The 21,880-nt window shown below is 36.8% G+C and overlaps 2 protein-coding genes across 2 annotated transcripts in view; one reads left to right on the forward strand and one right to left on the reverse strand.

Annotated features, from left to right (window-relative positions):
* The window catches only part of LOC138698666 (zinc finger protein 468-like), a 28,372-nt gene extending 12,605 nt beyond the window's left edge, over nt 1-15,767 (reverse strand). Inside the window, exons 1-2 of the mRNA XM_069824812.1 lie at nt 15,661-15,767; nt 6,994-7,165 (exon numbers count right to left, since the gene is read on the reverse strand). Coding sequence (XP_069680913.1) covers nt 6,994-7,110 — 117 coding nt within the window. The 5' untranslated portion in view covers nt 7,111-7,165; nt 15,661-15,767. The remainder of the gene's footprint in view (nt 1-6,993; nt 7,166-15,660) is intronic.
* A 33-nt stretch (nt 15,768-15,800) lies between these two features.
* On the forward strand, nt 15,801-19,693 carry LOC138698665 (piggyBac transposable element-derived protein 4-like). Its single transcript, XM_069824811.1, has 2 exons — nt 15,801-16,010; nt 17,349-19,693. Coding segments are annotated over exons 1-2 (1,773 nt in total). The 5' UTR covers nt 15,801-16,008; the 3' UTR covers nt 19,120-19,693.
* The last annotated feature ends 2,187 nt before the right edge of the window (nt 19,694-21,880 follow it).

Genomic DNA, 21,880 nt, shown 5'->3' on the forward strand with positions numbered 1-21,880 from the left:
TACAGAATCATTTATATATTATGATTGTATAATTTATCGAATAATATACATAAAAACATGACTGTAAAAGAGAATGTGTGGCAGATGGTTGGGAAAACACAGTAGCCTAAGTTTACTGTAACTTAATAATTCGTCTATTACCTACATATTTTGGCTGTTTAATTTAGCACAGAACTAAAAATACATATTTTCTCATATAGTGAGAAATAGTGATGATTAATTTAAAATAAAATATATAATATTAACCTCTTTCTGGATTTGTGTCACATTGCTCTTTCATTAATTTCTTGTGTTCAATCAGATAATCGAATACCTATTATGCGAGATTATTTAATGATAACCATTTTAATTTCTACAAGTTTATTTTGACATAATTAACAGAAACATATTTTCATACACAATAAAATGTACTTATCGCTACTGTTTCTACAATAAATAACAATATTAAAAATAATGAGTTATAGTACTATTATTAATAAAAATGATATTATTATTATTATTATTATTATTATTATTATTATTATTATTATTATTATTTCCTTTATATCTGCATCATGTTTTAGCAAACAACTGCTAGATCCAAGTTGTCAGCCATCTTGAATTAAAACGACACAATGATACGCTGTTATAAAAACAGTTGATGCTATATACCGCAAGCGTCGACAGAATTTCACGCACGTGGCTCGTAGAAATCACCGCTTTAGCAAGTACGTTTCTGCTCTGCCATTGTCCAGGTTTCCTTATGAGATGTCATGTTGTTATGGAGATATGCCGCTTGGCTTTCTTTTTTTTTTTCCTTTTGTAACAGTGGAAATTATTTCCCGCGTGATTCTGCTGTTATTCAGAGTTTTTTTTAATGTGAAAACATCAAATGTGGCAGCCGTTGAATTAAAAAAAATGTATGATTTATTTAACGACGCTTGCAACTGCAGTGGTTATATCAGCGTCGCCTATGTGCCGGAATTTTGTCCCTCAGGAGTTCTTTTACATGCCAGTAAATCTACTGACATGAGCCTGTCGCATTTAAGCACACTTAAATGCCGTTGACCTGGGCCGGGATGGAACCCGCAACCTCGAGCACAGAAGGCGAGTCCTATACCAACTGCGCTACCTAGGCCGACCACTGAATTGAAAGAGAGGGGAAATGGGAGGAGAAATTTGAAAGGTACGCGAAAACGCGACCTTGCAAAGGGAGTTCGGAGATGAGAGGAACGAGTATGTGAGCTCCAAACCTGTTGACCACTTGTCTCGCTCCGGGTTACGCTGCTCCACTGAAGGAGCTCTAGAAAATTTTAAAGAGGAAAAGCCGAAAATGGACGTAACCTCTTAGGTACCACATAGGGGGGAGGGAGAGAGGAATGCGATCGGAAAGCTGACTACAGGACGGAGAAAGAAATGGCGAAACGTGTAAGCCTGCACAGTGGAAGGAACTTTGTCCTTTGGCAGTGCAAGTATAGTCGAGAAAACACGCTCGTGTAACAGGTATGATGTTCGATGGTTAAGGCAAGGCAAAACCACTGGAAGAAACGCCGCGAATTCTAAGTCTGCAAATTGAAAGGTTCTCTGTTCTCCCGCAATGCGAGTAGAGACGAGTAACCTCGCTCATGTAAGGCCCGTAACACACTTGCAGAGTTTTCGCTAGCGAGAAATGTGTTGCGAGAAAGAGGCGAAGAGCCTTCCTCCACACACTTGGCGAGTTCTCGCTATCACAGATCACACCTCGCTATGATCATCTATGCACTGCCTTCATGCAGAAAGCATTTTTCTGGTTATAGTAATCACTCGTTGGGGGAAATATTATAGGTTATGTATTTACGTATATTGTCGTACTTAAATGTATAACCTGTAAGTATATTGTCGTACTTTACAAATTACGTACGAACGCTATGTTGAATCTGAGTATTCAGATGATGAGGAAATGGAGTTACATGAACATATTCTGTTCATGAAAAGAAGAAGTAGGCCTAAAATTGAAGCCAGAAATGTCTGAAAATCACATTGTATCTTACGAAAATAAGGGCGAGTTTTGGACACTGGTTTCGATTTGAATGATGATACGTTAGGCGTTATTTCAGGTTGAATGGACCTCAGTTTTTTGCCATTCGTGATATGATAGAGGATTCTTTGCTATGTTCTGATTAAAATTATGTAAACTATTAAGACATACTGATAAAATATAGCCCTATTTATTTTCAGATAATCTGATATTTGTCTCCAGATTTCTTCTTTAAGTTTCGTGTTTTTATACTTTTCATCCCGTGTATCATATAAATAGGCCTACGGCTGACATCGTACAAGTTCGATAAGTTTCTGACTGCAATTATCAGCCATCTTTCCTTATTTTCAAATAAAAACAATACAATTCATCGCCACCTGTGATATCTTTTTCTACATTCAATCGTCATAAAGAGTATAAATGTCAAACATCTTTGATAAATGTGTCAAGAAAATTCGCTGAGCTACCGATCCCAGCGAGAAACTCGCGCGAGGTTTTTGCCTCGAACGAGAATCTCTTCCAGTGTGTGGACGTCCATTTGAATCCATGTTATCAATCTTTGAATTTTCTCGCAACACATTTCTCGCTGGCGAAAACTCTTCAAGTGTGTTACGGGCCTAACGAGTAGTATACAGAAACTGAGCCAGGGCATTTATGTCGAGAATTTAAGTCTCAAAATTTCGGAAACTTTATAGGGGAAAGGTATGTATTTTCGTGACCCTAGGGCTCATCCCGACGTTTGTCTTAGCGCCTTAGCAAACCACAGGATGAGTTGTCTCAATTTCAGACTAGCCGATTGGCTCTGTGGTGAGATGATTTCTATGACTCGATGGGTGTAAACTAGCCAATTGGATCTGTGGTGATTCCATCGATCGTGTGGCAGCCACAGAGTGAATTATTAAGGGCCGTATTCATAAACGAGACTTTGGCTGAAGACTTCCCAAAGTCGACTTTCGTAGTAAAGTTTAACTTTGTTAAAAGTCCTATTCACAGACGATACTTCTGAGACTTTGACTTTGACTTCGGTAAGTCGAGATTTGACGATCTTGTTCTAATGTTGGCAATCACAATCACTGCCTTCTAAACGAATTAAATTAATATATAGTTGAAATAGAGTAGGCATTGCCACAATCAAAGCCATCTTTTGAGTCAATGAAACAATTGAACATCGGTACATGTTAAGCAATTGTTAACCGTTCTTGCAGCTTTACATAAGAATAATATTATTCGAGGGCTTATTATGAAACTAACGTAAGTACAAAAATTGACATTTTTAGGCCTTTACATCAATTGATGATAATTTGTTCTTCTACCCGGCCACAAAAAATCGTAACTCAGTTCGAACAGTCTTTTATATACCACAATTCTTAACTACAAAACATGATGGTATAGTTTATCTGAAATAGTATTGCCTGTTAAGAATTTTGTTGTGAATAAAACATCTATTGCAGTTACGTTAGTTTCATACTAAGCCCTGAAATTATTTCACTGTAAAATAATTTTGTTGTGCAGATATGGATGATAAGATTCCACCATGACAGACTATGAAAGAGACATATTATCCTGCTGACAGTTGGCAGAGTTATTCCCTGCATGTCTGCAGAAACTACTTAAAAATTATCTGAAATCAATATGCAGAAAACATTATTATGACGACCGCAAGAATTATAAATTAACTACATTTCCAACTGTATAACCTGTCCTCTATAAAATTAAAAAGTAATAATCAATATTAAGCTATTAATCCTTACCTATAGCGTAAAATCCCGATGAAATAAGTTGTATTATTTATTGGTGGAACAGATAATCCTCTTTGATTATTCATCAATGAAAGTTGAAACATGGCGAGGATATTTAATACTGTCTGTTTATAAAATCTGTACCTTGATTTGAATGTAAAATCATAATAATATGCTAAGGAACATGAACAAGCTTTAATAATCTCCTAGATGTCTTCAATATTCTCGGAAAATTCAACAATTTCCCAAATATCAGTCATTTTCCTTATGTCCACGAACGAAAGTCAAAGTCTAGATTTTCGGCGACTTCGAAGTAAAGTCACGATAGAAGTTTACTTTCCTCAAAGTGTCGACTGTGAATAGGAAAATGGTGACTTTGTACTTTCCAGAGTCAACTTTGGTCCAAAGTCTCGTCTATGAATACGACCCTAAGATATGCAACGGAAGACAGGCGTTGCGGACCACGTAGTGAACATCTACCATGGAGACTAGAAATGCGGGCTCGACACATTGGTTTATGCGAGAGGAGAACAGTCTCCTCCAATGTGCACGCTTTTATCACCTTAAGCTGTTCCTGTCCTAATGTCCTGTCTCGCTTCTCACCCCCTCCCCGTTACACGGTAGCTGTTACATTACGTACATTTTGTGCTTCCCTTTGAAAATTCTCTAAATTTCTTCGAGTGGAATCGTGCAACTCGCAGTGGGACAAGTGGCCAACAGGCTTGGAACTCTCACAGGCACTTCCTCATAACCCCAAATTCCCTTACAAGAACCTACGATCGCGTACCTTTTGTTTCTCTTGCAATTTCCACTCATTTATTTATTAATATTCTTGTGGTAGACGGTGTTACAATTCCGACAGTTATAAAGGCATTAACAAACTAGTTAAAAAAAAGTTACGAAAGTTCAAGCAGAAACAAACATAGTCATTTTCAAAATAGGTACTGTTCTCAAATAGAAGTTAAAACGGAAAAAGAAAATTAGTTTGCAAATTCAGAACGAAAAAAAAAAAACAATATGTCCATACATAACTGAATATGGATATTATGTATGTTACGTAATTTACGAAATTAATAAGGTAAGGTCGGCCTCGGTAGCGTACTCGGTATAGCGCTGGCCTTCTGTGCTCGAGGTTGCGAGTTCGATCCCGGCCCAGGTCGATGGCATTTAAGTGTGTTTAAATGCGACAGGCTGATGTCAGTAGGTTTACTGGCATGTAAAAACTCCTGCGAGACAAAATTCCGGCACATCCGGCGACGCTGATATAACCTCTGCAGTTGCGAGCGTCGTTAAATAAGCCATAATTTTAACAGGGTAAGATCATACAGTTTTGAATTACAGCAATATAAGTTCCAAATACGATTACATTATGTTAGAATCACAGATAGGCTATATGTAACGTACTTCATTTATGAATCAATTGTGTCCGAATAATTTCAAGGGAAAAATTGTTTCGGGGCCGGGTATCGATCCTGGGGAACTTTACCTGAAAGCCAGATTTGCAGTTGTGTTTGGTTTACCGCAAATTGGAAATGCTACGGAAACATAATGCAATAAAAGTTTGTAAAAAAAACGGAATTTTAATGTTTGATGTTTTCACATACATTTTACATGGCAATCCGATTCTCACGACTTTTTTTTTTCCTTTACTGGAGTTAATCATGCTTAGTTTAGCTGTATCAAGCTTGTTTCGTCTTGATTATTCATTGTTGTATATGGGCTATTCCATATTAAATCGATCACTAAAAAAATCTCGCATTTGTTTATACTCTAATTTTTTCCCTATTTATACAAGGTTCTGCGGAGAGTGCTTTTGTAAAAATATACTATCGAAAGTCAAACGGTTTTCGTATTGTTGAGCGACAAATTTAGCGTATTTTATAAAAACAAGCCTCTTTCAGCGCTCAGAACTCTGGAACCATTTACTGCAGAACATTGAACGAGAGCTCATTTTGAAGCTGACATTTGGTAGGTTATGTTAAGAAGTAATCCTTATTTTTATTGTACACAGAGAGAGATAATCTGATTTTACTTACTTTTAGGCTTTTTGCTCATTTGTAAAAATGTAAAAAAAAAAAAAAAAAAAAAATGAGAAAAAAACCTTTCATTATTAAGAGGGATTGGGCATTGTTTGCTTAGTGTCACGGAAATAAGTTTCGAGGGTATTAAATAAATTATTTTCATACGCCTGGACTTGAACGGCGCAGTACCGCAAGCACTGGCCGAGAGCTGAAGATAAGCGAGTGTTGGGCGTCAATTTACTCTTGTGTTTATGAAAACCTGTGATAAAGCTAGCCCAGCTATGCGCTACTAGACGAAACATCACTTGTTTGTCTCCTGGCCTTCTCTCGGCTAGGTCCCGTCTCACAGTCAGCTGGTTAGTTCACGCGTACTATTTATTTTCTTTATTTTACATTTTCAATACTTTCTTATCAACGGTGCACCAGTAAAAAATGTGTTTATTTGTACTTTCAATGCGGAATCTAACCATATATTTTAAAAATATTTTTTCGTGGTTAAAGGCGTCTTAATGAAGAAAACTCTAAATTTCTCCATTTCCATAAAAAGTAAGAAAAACTGTTTACATGTCAATATAAACTTTAACTTTTCAGCATCAAAATAAACCATGATTTTGATCATTGGGTGAAAGGGTTTCGGAGCCACAACAGTTTAAATTTGCAAATTTTATGAAAATACGAAAAATTTAAATATTTTTAATTTAAACACCATGAAGTTCTGATGCCTCAAACTTTGCACAAAGCATTGTATCACAGTTGTCTACGGACAGAAAAAGTTTCATTGTATTTAAAAATTGCAAGGTCAATTTTCTCTAGTATATTTCGGTCGATTTGAGATGGAATAGCCCGTATACACTTTTAACACTTATATAATCACTGATTAACTTTATAATTCTTTACTGTGTTAATGCGACGAAATTCCCTGGCTGACTGTTTCGAAGTGATATCCTTCATCGTCCAAAGCCTATCTAAACTAGGCTGTGAACAATGAAGAACAGCACTTGGAAACTGGTCAGCCAGTTAATCAGTGTACGCATTTGAGAGCTGCAATTATTCCATTTACAGTTTTGCAAGTGGACTGTTTCTTACGTCAAGTGTATCAATATGGAACTCTATTACTGAATTTTGGCGATAGAAGCTCTGTTGCTACATACGTATCTCACTCAGCCTATTAGGAATCGAACTCTGATACCTTAAGGGAGTCAGAAGTGTTACAAATCCATGTCTGAATGATACTCACCACTTCTTGTTTAATTGCAACAAATGCAAATGGCTCAGGGGCGGCATCATCTTCATTATCGGACGACAATGGCACATCAAGATGTATGTCTGGCTCCACTTTTATTACATCCATCATAATATGAAGAGTTACAAAAGAATAGAGGTTACTCCGTCTCTTCTGGCATCGTTCCCTGCAACCGAGAGTACTTTTTAACAAAGTTTAATAATTACACGTTAAATTATAGACAATCAGTAACTTAATAACCGTCAGACATTTCAAAAGTGTTCAAATGGTTCGTCTACATTAGAAACATTTGCACTCACCTTTACGTCACAGAGTTGGGGAGATATCGATGCAGTTATACCACATGGAGGTATGAAATTCCCTCTCTAATGCACAATTACGTGATTACATAGCATTTGGAAACTTTTCGGATTTATCGCGACTGCGAAAATAATTTCATTTTTAAGTTATAATTATAGCATTTAAATCACAGAGTTGGGGAGAGAGTTTAATACAGTTCGGTTCACAAACATTTTCATCGCACTGACGCTTATCACGGGAAAAGAACTTCAAAATATTACATTGTTTAGACATAACGCAACTAATACAAGAACACTACAGTACTAGCATCAGTGACTAATCATTTACTACTCAAAACTGTTGCGAAACGACGAATTGTTTGTGTTATTGTTAGAATACCTAACCGACAGTCAGATATAAGCATACCATATTATGAATGCAGACAGCATTGTTGGTTGTATAGAACTATCTAAAAATGCTGATTGTAAGGTGCATGTACTGGATGTACTATGCACGTTAAAAATATTACGTTTAAACTTTATTTCATTTTTTAAACAGAATAGTTAAGCTGTATGTTTAAAAATAGCATATCGTTATCTTAATTCCGAAACCTTGTAAGTCACTCGGATGTAGATTTTCACTTTTTGCGCGTTTTTTGAAACTCTATCCACAGAGCCATCTACTGACAAAGCAGTGAAGCTCAATTTAAAATACTAGCGCTAATATTGGGCTACTACGAAACCACTTAATTTCTTTCTCTGTGTATTAATTAATTTAGAAATCTTCTCACTATTCGTGAGCTGCCAAAAGGGACAAAGAGTACTTAACCATATAAATGTTTACAAGTTCAGTGAACCATTGATTTTGTTTTAACAATGAAACTCCTACAAGTACATAGCTGCAAATACATTTTGTGATTGGTGGAAATATACCTAGTTTGAGACAGGCAAGTGTTACAAAAAAGTAAAGAATGCTAATGAAGTTAGTTTCATTTCGAATATAGGTGATGCTTCAGGAGAGCAATTGATCCTTTCAATGCAGCTAAGGTTACAACCGGAATAATAGATGTAGGTATTCCAAGTCTCTTAGGGCCGATTGTATAAACCATTTAATCTTAGATCAGAGGTTAAATTGATCCTCGTTCCAGCTGAACTTGGAATTTTGTGTTGTATAAAGTCTAATCTGAGATTAATTTGTCTTAAACTAAAGTCAACTTTGACTGAAGAAATTTCTCCGTTTAAGTTAGATGATCCAAGTTCAGTTATTATTTTCTGTTTGAAATATACGAGTGGCAGATTGTGCAAAAAGAATAACCATTATTATTAATATATATATATATATATATATATATATATATATATATATATGTGTGTGTGTGTGTTTTCAATTTCTTGCCTTAATACACAAACATTCTTATACTTTATATGGCTTTATCGTGTTCAGCAGTATCAAATAACATAACCTATAATTATATTACGTTTATAACCATTAATTATTAATGGATATGATAGGTACATTCTTAAATTTTCAATTAACTGTATTACTAAACGAAAATTGTCGTCTTGTAAAGCTTTATTATGTTTAGCAGTATCAAACACCATAACATGATAACAACTCGGAGAACAGTCAACCTTCTTCTTATTGTTCGCTATTATTTACATTACACAAAACAAACCAGTGTCTCCAACGGAAAGTACGAAAAGTCTCCAAAAAGTAGTTAGAAAGTCGCTAGATTTCTCATTATCAACAAAGAAAGATTAAATTTTGTCACTATGGGGTGTTAAAAAGGTCGCTAAATCTCTATTTAAGCAATATAAAAGTTAAAAGAAATTGTCGTTGAAAAAGAGTTAAAGTCGCTAAATTGGCGACACTGAACAAACCTGTACAACATGGCCCGCCCATCACATACTTCATCTGTTTATGCGATATTGCCAAATCCTTTCCACGTGAACTTAGATTGCATTTGAACCAAGGTAATTTGATAGCGGAAAAGTTTTATACAATAGAAGAAGTGTCTGAACTCGGTTCACTTTCCGATCTTCGATCAAGTTGATCTTTAGTCAGAGAGCTTTATACAATTGGGCCTTAAACAATCTTTCATGAAGAGAGTAGCGGTACCTCTTGCTCCAACCAGAAGTCCGATTACTTCTAACTCTTCTAGCTGGTACTTTTGGAAGTGATATGGAATGGTAGGATTGTAGATATTCTTTTTTTCATTATCCACTTCTGCTGGCTGTTCCTCATTCGTTTCGAAACGCACAGTGGGATCAATTATGAATCCACTTTCAAAACGCGCGAAAAGTGAAAATCGATATCCGAGCGAGTTACGAGGTTTTGGAGTTAAATATATATAATAAATTAAACTTTAAACTTAATGTCAAATTGAGTTTATTAAATTCATTAGTTTGCTTTATAACAAGTAAATTAAGAATTTATTCAGCAGTAATTAAAGAATTTTAAAATAACCATTTCATTAAAACTGGGAGGGGGACTCCCCGGCCCTGGGCTAGAACCATCTCTGCCCGGAAAGGAGGTAAAAACTAGCAAACGTTTTTTGAACTTTTTTGTTTGAAATATCCCAAAGAATAATCCCCTGAAATTAATGACACTAGTTACGGTTCACCCTGTACATAGCTCCTTTTTGCAACGAAACGATTGGGAGCGCCAATCTAGTATTCTGATGCGACATGTACCACAGTTTCTTTTTTCCAAAGCCACTCAATTATTTCCACATTTTTTCGATAATTACCACAACAAGTTTTCTTTTGACATTCGTGGAAGACATTTTGCGTACAAGTAATACAGTACGGCCACTCGAGCAGGAGGGCAGCACTGTGTGGTGAGCGGGTTGCAGTTGCGTGGGGACATTCCTCTGAAAGTAGAGTTGAGCTTAAACGATATTTTCAAGTATCTGTGACAACTGTGACTGTGACAATTAAATATCTGTGACTTTTATCTGTGATTTTGTCACACCGATATTTTATATCGCTAAGTAAGCACAATATGCATGAATTATACCGATATTTTGTCACACCGATAAAAATTAACAGGAAATATTGAAGAGCAGTGCAATGTGAATACGATTTCTCTATACACGCCACACTTCAGTGGTTTATATGGGAAAATCCAACAAATAAATTATGTACATGTACCATTAACAAATAAATACTAATCTAACTGAACAGTAACATGTAAAAAGTTAACCTTATATACCAAGAGGTTATATCGTAGTTGATTGTAGATATGGAATCAGTTGATAATTTTTAATGTAGTTGGGTACGGAGAAATTGAGGTTATGTGATTATCCTAATCGTTTTAAAAATTGATCCTTTTTATTGTATATAATATAATCGATAAATTATTTTAAGTCGTGCATTAACATTATAATATTGAGTCAGAATAAAAATTAACGAAACATAAGTATTCGGAAAAACAATAGAAAATAATTACAGAACAAGACAGTTGTTCAGACAGGATATTACACAAGATAAAGTATTGGTAACCAATGGTATTATTTAAATCGTGTAATCACTATATCATTTATAATAAGATGGTGAAACTAGCGCTGAAGTAGTTTCGGCAATTTCGGATGTGAAAATCATTGCATTTATAAGGGATTTTTTTGTGGAGAGACAGTTCCTCGGGTTAAACTAGCGCTGAGGTAGTTTCGGTGATTTCGGAAGTGAAAATCGTTGAATTTGATTGTTTGTGGAGATGCAGTTGATCGTATATCCAAGGCATAACAAAGCCTAAACTAACCAAACCTAACCTGTCACAGATTCGTATATGCAAGGTGTATAAGGGGAATACGAAGGAAACTACCTCAAGGTTAGTTTAGCCAAATAAGTTTTATCTCGTTCGGTTTTAATTCTGTAGGTGCTGTTGTCGGCTTGTGAGAAATGCTTCGAAAGTTCGGAAGAGCATAACGTTCAGTGACACGGAGTGAACTAACATGATTTACGTTTGATACCCCTTATTTTCAAATGTAATTAATTATCCCATTTATGTGTAAGTGTAGGTCTATTTTAAAAGTGTGCAAGGGCAATGAGAACGATTTGTTGGAACAGTGTCTGCTAGATGTCAGATCTTTTTGGAATTTATAAAATTGACAATTTTTGCTAACTACCCCATATTATTATATTTAAAAGTTGAAAATTACTTGCAAGTTGATGATTTTAACAATATCTAGATAAATATCACTAAATATCAAGTTTAGAACATTGATTAGGCCTATTAATTGGGTGAAATAACACCCCACACGAGTACCAATGTTAGGAAGCACTGTGCGATTTCCTAAGAGTTAATAACCATAAACAACATACCGGTAATGAACTTATTACAAATAATTTTATTTTAAGTTTAATTATTTTAATTAATACTACCCTGCACTGTTCGTGTTAGAGCTATACATTAAAACTGGATCATACATAAATGAGAGAAGTACATGTAAAGTTATTAAAATAATGTAGGCTCCTGTAACTATTCTGTTTGTAATTAATAGTATAACTAAAAAAAATATTGTTACTGCGTAAAAATTGAGTGGAAAATCTTATACATTAATATATATTCACAGTAATATGAAAATGTGAAGATATCGGGGGAATATATAAAATATTGATAAAACATATATTCAGACTTAATATGAAAACAAAATGTCAGATTCATGATTATATTATTATAATGCCGCTAATAACTTTGCAACACATCATCACTTTGAAAAAAATAATATTGAATAAAATATCACGAAAAAATAATCAAATACCACCGCCCGATTGCTGTTATTGTCGCCAGATTGCTGTTATTGTATCATGCGCATGCGCAAACCCACGACGTAGAGGAGAAAATATCAGTCGCAGACGTTGCAACAGTCACAGAGTACTGAATACGGAGCAGATTTCGATAGCGATATTTTGTCACAGATATTTCGCGTCATCAGTCACAGGTTTATCTGTGACAAAAAAAATACCTGTGACAAAATATCGGTTTGTGAAATATCGGCCATCTCTATCTGAAAGCAGACTGTGAAACTCCCCCTCCAACAGTATGTTATCGACAACAGCAGAAGCATTCCTACTGCAGACGTAATATGTAATGCTAGTGGTAAAGGATGTAATATCCCTCTCTAGAAAAAAATAGGTACGCACAGTACTGACGTAATGTACGTCCACCGCTGTGGAGTGACTGTTAGCGCGTCTTGCCGTGAAACAAGCGGGCCTGGGTTCAAATCCTGATTGGGATTAGTTACCTGGCTGGGGGTTTTCCCTGAACTAATTGAAGCAGAATTGATGGGTAACTTTCGGTGTTGGACCTCAGACTCATTTTGCCATCATTAATTCACATATCATCATCATCATCATCCATACAATAGTCCAAGTTATAGTCGCGACGCTGTTATTCCCGGCGTGACTCCTCCTCTTTGCTTACGTCTTAGGAAGTGAAGGCTCTATAAAGTCTAGGTAGATAGTATCGTTCGCCATTTTTGTTCTTTCGTTGCCTAGCTACCATACGAGGAATCTATTTGCCACACCGTTAAACATCATCATGTCGTAGCTCCTATGATAATAAATCAAACGCACTGTAATTCAGCAAATAATTGAGCGGCAAATAACGTCCTCGTGTGCTTTCTGCGAACGCCAACGAAAGAGCCAAAATGGCGGGCGATTATATTAAGTATTTATCGAGCCTTAGGAAATGCATAACGTCATCATCAACAAATTACAAGACGCACACTTTTAAATGTAGCCGATCTGCAACGTGATTGGCTGCCGGAAATATGAGCGACGGGACTATAACTTTAAAGTTCACGGTGCGGCGTGCTGTACTTGTACAAGAGCGCGGCCGTTCGGCTACCCAATCATTCACAGAATAGGAGTGGTAAGCACAATAAGCCTCAGGCTGCAGTGTAAGCCTTCGGGTCCCTCCTCCGTACAAGTAAAATAAAAGAAAACGTAATATACAGAACTTCGTGTTTTTTACAGCAAAAAATAATAATCATAATAACGTGAGGAAGACAGTCCGACAATTCGGCGATCGGTTAATAGTGTGACGGATAATCGGGGTTCTACTGTATATCTAGTTTCGTGATTCGCATGTATCTCGTTATAACTGATTTAGGAATAGATTGGTGCAATAATTGTAAAGATAAATTAGGTAATTTCCGTCACTTTACTATACAAACGATGCGGTTTCATTTGGAACTTCAAACGAATACATCCCGGTCTCTGTTTTTTTCGTAATGTCGATATAAATGATTATATTCAATTTCATAATGAACTGACTCGTAATTACTGCATCTAAGTAACTTAGAAATTTTAAACAAACTATTTTGCATGAACAGTACTACCAAAGGTCCCTTTTGTTATCATGTAGGTCTATGCTGTAAACAAATATCCAAGGAAATCACGAAAGGGATAGTTTGCAGTAACATGCTTTCTCAGAATGTGCAGAGAAAAATAAAAGTAAATGTTATAAGTAAGCTAGTATTTCAGCTACGTCTAAGCTGGAATACAGTTGCCTACACTCATACTGTACCTGACGTCACAGCCCAAGGATACGTCTCGTCTGATACAACATAGAACCGTATCTTACTCAGGCTCACTCTAGTTTGTGATGAAGCCGGAACACGGTCATAGTGAGTGCTTTAAACCAGTGAAGTGTAAAAGTCGTATTGTTTACTTAATGTAACATTTGTATTTGTGACGAGGTAAAATGCTGAAGACAAAAAGTTCGGAGGACTTAATTCAGGAGTTCGGAGCCAATAGTAATTTACATTACATGTCAGTTGTGCGAAGTAGATATAAAAGTTACAAGAAAACAGTGCATTGAATGGCACTGCAATACAAAAAGGCATAGAAATATGATTGTACGTAACTCAAAACAAGCAGTACCATCAAACTCAGAGAGAGTACGATAAGAAATCCATGTTTTGCAGGGATCTATGTGCCATGGTGGTCAATGCCAATATACCGCTTAATAAATTGAACAATAAACACTTCAGGGAATTTCTATAAAAGTACACGAAGGAACATATTCCAAGCGAGCCCCAACTCCGTCAGCACTTTGTACCCATACTTTATGAAGAAAAATGTTTGTCACGCAGGTAGGCCAGCGAATAGGGATTATAAAGAATGGACACAGCGAATTTTCCTGTGTTTTGTTTCTCTGTGCGCCGGCGTTTAGTTCCACTTTCAAGCGCTAGAGGTTAGTGTAATCGAGCATACGCTAAGATAATAATTGAGTATAGAGTTGAGACACAGGATCCAAACATCGCCTACCTTATTGCATAATCCAGTAACGCTTTGCTTCAAATAAATTCAAGTTAACAGCTTTTCCTTATTTCTCTCATGATTACTAGTTGTAATAATAATATTTTATATTTAAGATATAATAAATTATAAAATAATATAATACGTTATAAAATTAAGTATCGAATTCGTTTAATATTTGTATATAATATAATAAAGGTTTTACTTCTCATAAGAGTTTTGTTTTTCCATTTTCAGTGCTATCAAATCATTACATATTTTAATTGTTGTTGGGGTCAACGTCTCAACTCTCATTATAAAGGAACTCTAGAGTCTAGACATTACAGTTAATGACGGATTTATTATTTTATGGATCCAATTTATTTTATTTGAGTACATAATGTACCTAGATGTATTAATTATATGTGTTATATTTCCGCTGTGTCGACTGCTAGCTGGTGTGATGTCAGCGCCAACTCTAGGGAGAAAGCAGAATCTCACGCTCTAGCTGGCTTGAAGGTCATTGAAATCAGTCCGGCTACATCAAAGGTACCGACGCGAATCCCTATATAATCCCTATTCGCTGGGTAGGCCCTGACCAACTTCGGGCCGTTGCGCCGTTAGATGATAGTTGTTCTACTTTTATTTCAGGTTGGATGTACTCTACGAACATGCAGTAAGAACATGGTTGTCTGTCTCTTTCTCTGCTGCATCATCTGGGTTCCACCTACTATATAGACTATTTACCCGCAACTTGAGTCTTTTGGTAGCAGGAATACTAAGCTTAGTTATAAGCAAGATACGGTAACAAAATGTGACAGTGTCCATTAAACATTACCGGTAGGCTACTTTAAGAAGAAATCAGATAGCTTCATGTTGAGTTTTCTGTCTCTTTGTAACGTTTTTGGAATGAAATGTTCAGTTTTTTGACTCGAACATGAAGCATCTGGACGCATGGCTCAGATTTGATCTCTCGCCGGTACTTTTGGCATGTCACGTAAGCTGTGATTTTGTATGAAAAATATTGTCACATAACTGACAGAGAGAGAGCCTTGTACGTACTTCTAATATTTGCATTGGACATGCATACATGCTAACAACATGCAGAAGGATTGTTACGAAATATAAATTTCAATACCTTCAGTAGAATGACATGAGAGAATGTCTTCTTCGATGTTTCTGCATGTAAATCTCAATGTTAACTTCTAATCAAGCTTTATTATTGCGTCACGCAAATGATCGGAATGGTGAAGATCCAGATGGCCGTGTTTCTCCATTTTTTTTCTCATATGTATGGAGTATGTCAATATCGCCGACGTGAAGGTTCATCTCAAGAGCTTGCTTTGCTGTACGTTTTCCGTCAAGGCTATAATTATAGGCTAGCTTTCACGAGCGGTCGTGTTATGCTTGTTTTCTTCATTTAAAATAGGATACAGTAAATATCAATAACAGTAGACAGTGTATAAAGTGTGCCACCCTTCCTGTAATGTGAGTGATTTTAGTTATTTAAATTTTTATGGTTTAATTCATATGTAAATAATAATGTTAAATATTGTATGTGTACTTGATATATATATATATATATATATATATATATATATATATATATATATATATAGGCTAAGACCCGTAACACACTTGAAGAGTTTTCGCTAGAGAGAAATGTGTTGCGAGAAAGAGGCGAAGAGCCTTCCTCCACACACTTGGCGAGTTCTCGCTATCACAGATCACACCTCGCTATGATCAGCTATGCACTGCCTTCATGTAGAAATCATTTTTTTTATTATAGTAATCACTCGTTGGAGGAAATATTATAGGGTATGTATTTACGTATATTGTCGTACTTAAATATATAACCTGTAAGTATATTGTCGTACTTTACAAATTACGTACGAACGCTATGTTGAATCAGTATTCAGACGATGAGGAAATGGAGTTACATGAACATATTTTGTTAATGAAAAGAAAAAGTAGGCCTAAAATTAAAGCCAGAAATATCTGAAAATCACATTGTATCTTACGAAAATAAGGGCGAGTTTTGGACACTGGTTTCGATTTGAATGATGATACGTTTAGTCGTTATTTCAGGTTGAATGGACCTCAGTTTTTTGCCATTCATGATATGATAGAGGATTCTTTGCTATATTCTGATTAAAATTATGTAAACTGTTAAGACATATAGATAAATTATTTCAAATGTTTAATTAATACTATTAAATCTTATCAAAATAAAATATAACCCTATTTATTTTCAGATAATCTGATATTTGTCTCCAGATTTCTTCTTTAAGTTTCGTGTTTTTATACTTTTCATCCCGTGTATCATATAAATAGGCCTACGGGTGACATCGTACAAGTTCGATAAGTTTCTGACTGCAATTATCAGCCATCTTTCCTCATTTTCAAATAAAAACAATACAATTCATCGCCACCTGTGATATCGTTTTCTACATTCAATCGTCATAAAGAGTATAAATGTCAAACATCTTTGATAAATGTGTCAAGAAAATTCGCTGAGCTACCGATTCCAGCGAGAAACTCGCGCGAGGTTTTTGCCTCGAACGAGAATCTCTTCCAGTGTGTGGACGTCCATTTGAATGCATGTTATCAATTTTTTAATTTTCTCGCAACACATTTCTCGCTGGCGAAAACTCTGCAAGTGTGTTATGGGCCTAATGCTTGTTCAGGGGGAAAGGAACTGACCACTCTACCCCATTATCTCTTGACTTAGTTGCTTCATGAGTAGTGTCTCATTGGTGTCACTCATGAGATCAAAACCTGTCTTCGAACAGTTGACTAAACAACAAAAATGCTTGTTCAATCCAGGGCAGGAAGATATCTGGTAGACGATGAAATAAATGGTCTACTCAACGAAGATTCAGAATTCCACCGTGGAGCAGACAATGACGATGAAGAAGAAGGTGAAGAAGAAGTCATTACAAGAAGTGACCACGAGTCAGAATCTGAGCAAGAATATGATTCCAATTCAAATGAAGACAACGAGCAATCTTCTTCCACCCAATTAATTAATTGTTTTATTGGAAGGGACAAAAAGTGCAGATGGAACAAAACTTGTTCTTCAGCAAGCGGCAAGACTAAAAGTAGAAATATTGTAAACAATTATCCAGGACCGAAATCTTTTTCGGAAGGAGTAACAAGTGAAGTAGATGCATTTACGAAAATGATTTCACTTGAAATGATTGACGAAATTGTGGGCTACACAAATATCTATATGCAAAACGAAAGGATAAGCGCTAAATACTCTAGAGAGAGAGACGCGAGGGAGACCACAAGGAGCGAGATGATGGCGCTGATGGGACTGCTGTATCTGATAGGGGTCAAGAAAGCAAACCACACTGACGTCACTGAACTGTGGGCCGTGGATGGGTCAGGGATTGAAATAACAAGAGCGGTAATGGGCTTCAAGAGATTCCTGTTTCTGCTACGTTGTATTCACTTCGACGATAAGAGAACCAGACAGGAAAGAAGAGTTAGCGATAAATTAGCTGCTATACGCACGATCCTTGATCAGTTTGTGGCGAACTGTAAGAATTCTTACAACGTAAGTGACTTCGTAACAGTAGATGAAAAATTACAAGCGTTTCGTGGCCGTTGTTCATTCTTACAGTATCTTCCGAACAAACCAACTAGATATGGGATCAAGATCTTTGTTTTAGCAGATGCCATAACTTTCTTCACGAATAATGTTGAAGTATATTGCGGGAAACAACCACCAGGGCCTTTCGAGGCGTCTGTTTCTCCTAATGATATTGTAGAAAGACTCGTTTCTCATCTTGAGGGATCTAACAGAAATGTCACTATGGACAACTGGTACTCTAGTTACGCCCTTGCTGTGTCTTTGAAGAAAAAGGGACTCACTTGTATTGGTGCACTGAAGAAAAACAAGATGGAGATTCCCCAGGAATTTACGCCTCACAGAGGTCGAGCAGTACAGTCCTCAATGTTCGGGTTTCAAAAGGACATGACTCTAGTATCCTACGTGCCAAAGAGAAACAAAGCTGTCATACTGTTATCCACTATGCATGACGATGGAACCGTGGATGAAGATACTGGAAAGCCACACATTTTGTTAGATTATAACTCCACGAAAGGTGCAGTCGACACGATCGAGCAAATGTGTGGGAGATACTCCGTTGCTCGTGTGACAAGGAGATGGCCGTTGGTGATATTCTATTCGCTTTTGGACATCGCTGGCATTAATGCCCAAATAATATATTGTGCAAATGAAGCCAATCAGAGAAGCAATAGAAGGATTTTTCTGAAAGAAATGTCACTTTCCCTTTTAAAGCCTCGTCTTATCGAGAGAGCTAAAATTCCTTCACTTCCTACTCACATTGCAACATTTCTGCAGAAGTACAAGGAACCGCGAATTGAAGAAGTTGAAGAGGCTGAGGAGCCTGTATCCAGGAAGAGGGGTCGGTGTGTAGCGTGTGGACGTGGGAAAAACGTGACGACGACGATCAGGTGCGACATCTGTCGTCATTTTATGTGCAAGAGACACGTACACATCACTCATATATGCGAGAGGTGTCAAGTGACAAACGAAGTTTCGGACGAGAAGAAATTCACCCCGTGAACTTCTAGCTAACGTGATACAGACCTACAGACATATTCCATGTAAAACAATGTGATAATCTGTTTTTCTGTATATGTGTAGATAATACAGGGTTGTTTCCGATCTCTGATAACGAATTTGAATGACGTCATGTGCGTCAGGAATCACACCGACAGCGGCGAGAGATGACAGACCAGTAGTAAAGGTACGGTCACACGGCTCTACTTTTGCAGCGCTGCAGTACAAAAAACTGCGCAACTCTTGTACTGCGACGTGTGACCAACGGTGCAACCTGAAAAGTAGCGGCTGTCGAACCTGCTGCTCGCTACTTTTTCATGCTGCGCGCAGCTTAGAAGTAGCGACGTGTGAACAGGGTTCTCAGGGTTGCAGCCGCAGCATTTTTGATATCGGTTTTGTTGAAACTTTTGCTGCGGTTGCAACCAGTGTTGCCACCCAAATGTGCCAATGATACTTTTATTGTTTGGATGTATTTTAATGTTAAATGTGATGAAAATAAATTATTTGTAACAGTTATTAAATACACAACACAGTCTGAGCATATTTGCTGACGATATAATTCACTTTTAATTTTCTGTAGCGTAGTTTCAAACAGGAGGGTTGCCAACATTGATTACGTGAATATGCTGTTGGTTATCATTTAAGTATATAGGCGTTTTTAAAAGCTTTATAGTAAAAATAATGCCAATTTCTGAATACTACATACGACAGAAAAGCAAATAATAGATAAAGAAGCTTTTGCATTACTTTCTTAATAATGCGAACATAACCACAAAATGTATATTGAGAAGTCAACACGGAGATGGAAACCTGCAGCATGACTGCGGCTGCAAAAGTAGCGCCTTGCGTGTGAACAGACTCGCAACCTCCAGTTGCAACTTTTGCAGCACTCGGGTTGCGCAGCACGAAAAGTAGCGTGCAGCGTGCTACTTTTGGCTTACGTGTGAACACGACACGCAACTTCTGCAGCTGCAGTACAAAAGTTGCGCAGCAAAAGTAGCGACGTGTGACCGTACCTTAAGTGATTTCATAATCAGAGTGCACGATGTATCACAGTAGCAGTGCCCAAGAAAATCGAGCCTTTTTGGGAGGGGTACATAACAACACTTGCCGATGCCAAGTACAGTTACGTGAAAAACATAGGAGCCTGCAAAAAACGTGGTTTCGTTATTTCCAAGAAAGGCATCCTGTGTGTCCCTAATAAGACTGGCAAAGCTCGGATGGGATTAATTCCAGAGTGGAAAAAGCTAGCAAAATCGCCACACCCCACGAGATGATACAAATTAATTCCATTCGAGCTTTACCAATTTTATTAAGTACACAGAAGTTGCGTTTCTTGATAATAACGAAACCTCGTTTATTGCAGGCTTCTTTTATTTTCACTTAACTGTACTTTGCATTGGAAAGGATCGTATTGTACCCCTCCCAAAAAGGCTCTCGATTTTCTTGGGAATTTCTGCTATGAATCGCCGTGCACTCTGACTATGAGATCACTCACTACTGGTCTGTCACCTCGCGCCACAGTTCAGCTGTCGTGTGACTCCTGACGCACATGACTCCATTCAAATTCGTTATCAGAGATCGGAAACAACCTTCTACAAATTACTATAGTCCCGTCGCTCTAATTTCCGGCAGCCAATCGCGTTGCAGGTCGGCTACATTTAAACGTGTGCGTCTTGTGATTCGCTGAGGAAGACGTTATTCATTTCTTAAGGCTCGATAAATACTTAATATAATCGCCCGCCATTTTGGCTCTTTCGTTGGCGTTCGCAGAAAGCACACGAAGACGTTATTTGCCGCTCAATTATTTGCTGAATTACAGTGCGTTTGATTTATTATCATAGGAGCTACGACATGATAATGTTTAACGGTGTGGCACATAGATTCCTCGTCTGGTAGTTCGGCAACGAAAGAACAAAAATGGCGAACGATACTACCTACCTAGACTTTATAGAGCCTTCACTTCCTAAGACGTAAGCAAAGAGGAGTCACGCCGGGAATAACAGCGTCGCGACTACAATAATTAATAATAAATTATCTCCATCTTTCTTGGCGTTATGATTAATACAATTTAACAATAAAGTTACACTTATTATTCTATTTCATTTGTTTTGATTGTGTTTGCGAAATTGTTGTTAAACTCAAGGAAACTGAATTCATTGTAGCAATGTAACTGTGTCTCCTGTAGTGTTAATAAAACATGAGCATCCTCTCCAAAACTAGCTACACTTGAAATGCTCCAAATCCATGTAAAATGCAGAGGATGTTTAAAGCACTGAGGGTACTTAGCAATGAATGTGTAATTAGTAAACAAATGTTGAAATGTGATGTCATATAGATCGGTTTAATTTTCCAGTAATTGAAATATATCAGCATGTTGATTATAAGTACAGTGTTGTTGAGTTTTATAGTTCGTAGTAATTAGTGTGCCCCCTACCAATCTATTCTGCTCTTGTGATGTAACATTTTTAAAGCAATATAATAAACGTATATAATTCTCGTTTTTATCTTCTCTTCACTGTAATATGTTTTTAAAACTATTCTGACAACCTTCACAACCTATTTTAGTGTAGATACTGTTATAATACTTCTGAAGATCTTGTTTTTATTTATTTTATTGGGTTATTTTACGACGCTGTATCAACATCTAGGTTATTTAGCGTCTGAATGAAATTAAGGTGATAATGCCGGTGAAATGAGTCTGGGATCCAGCACCGAAACTTACCCAGCATTTGCTCGTATTGGGTCCAGGGAAAACCCCGGA

This window comes from Periplaneta americana, chromosome 4, assembly GCF_040183065.1.
Source record: "Periplaneta americana isolate PAMFEO1 chromosome 4, P.americana_PAMFEO1_priV1, whole genome shotgun sequence".
Lineage (NCBI taxonomy): Eukaryota > Metazoa > Arthropoda > Insecta > Blattodea > Blattidae > Periplaneta > Periplaneta americana.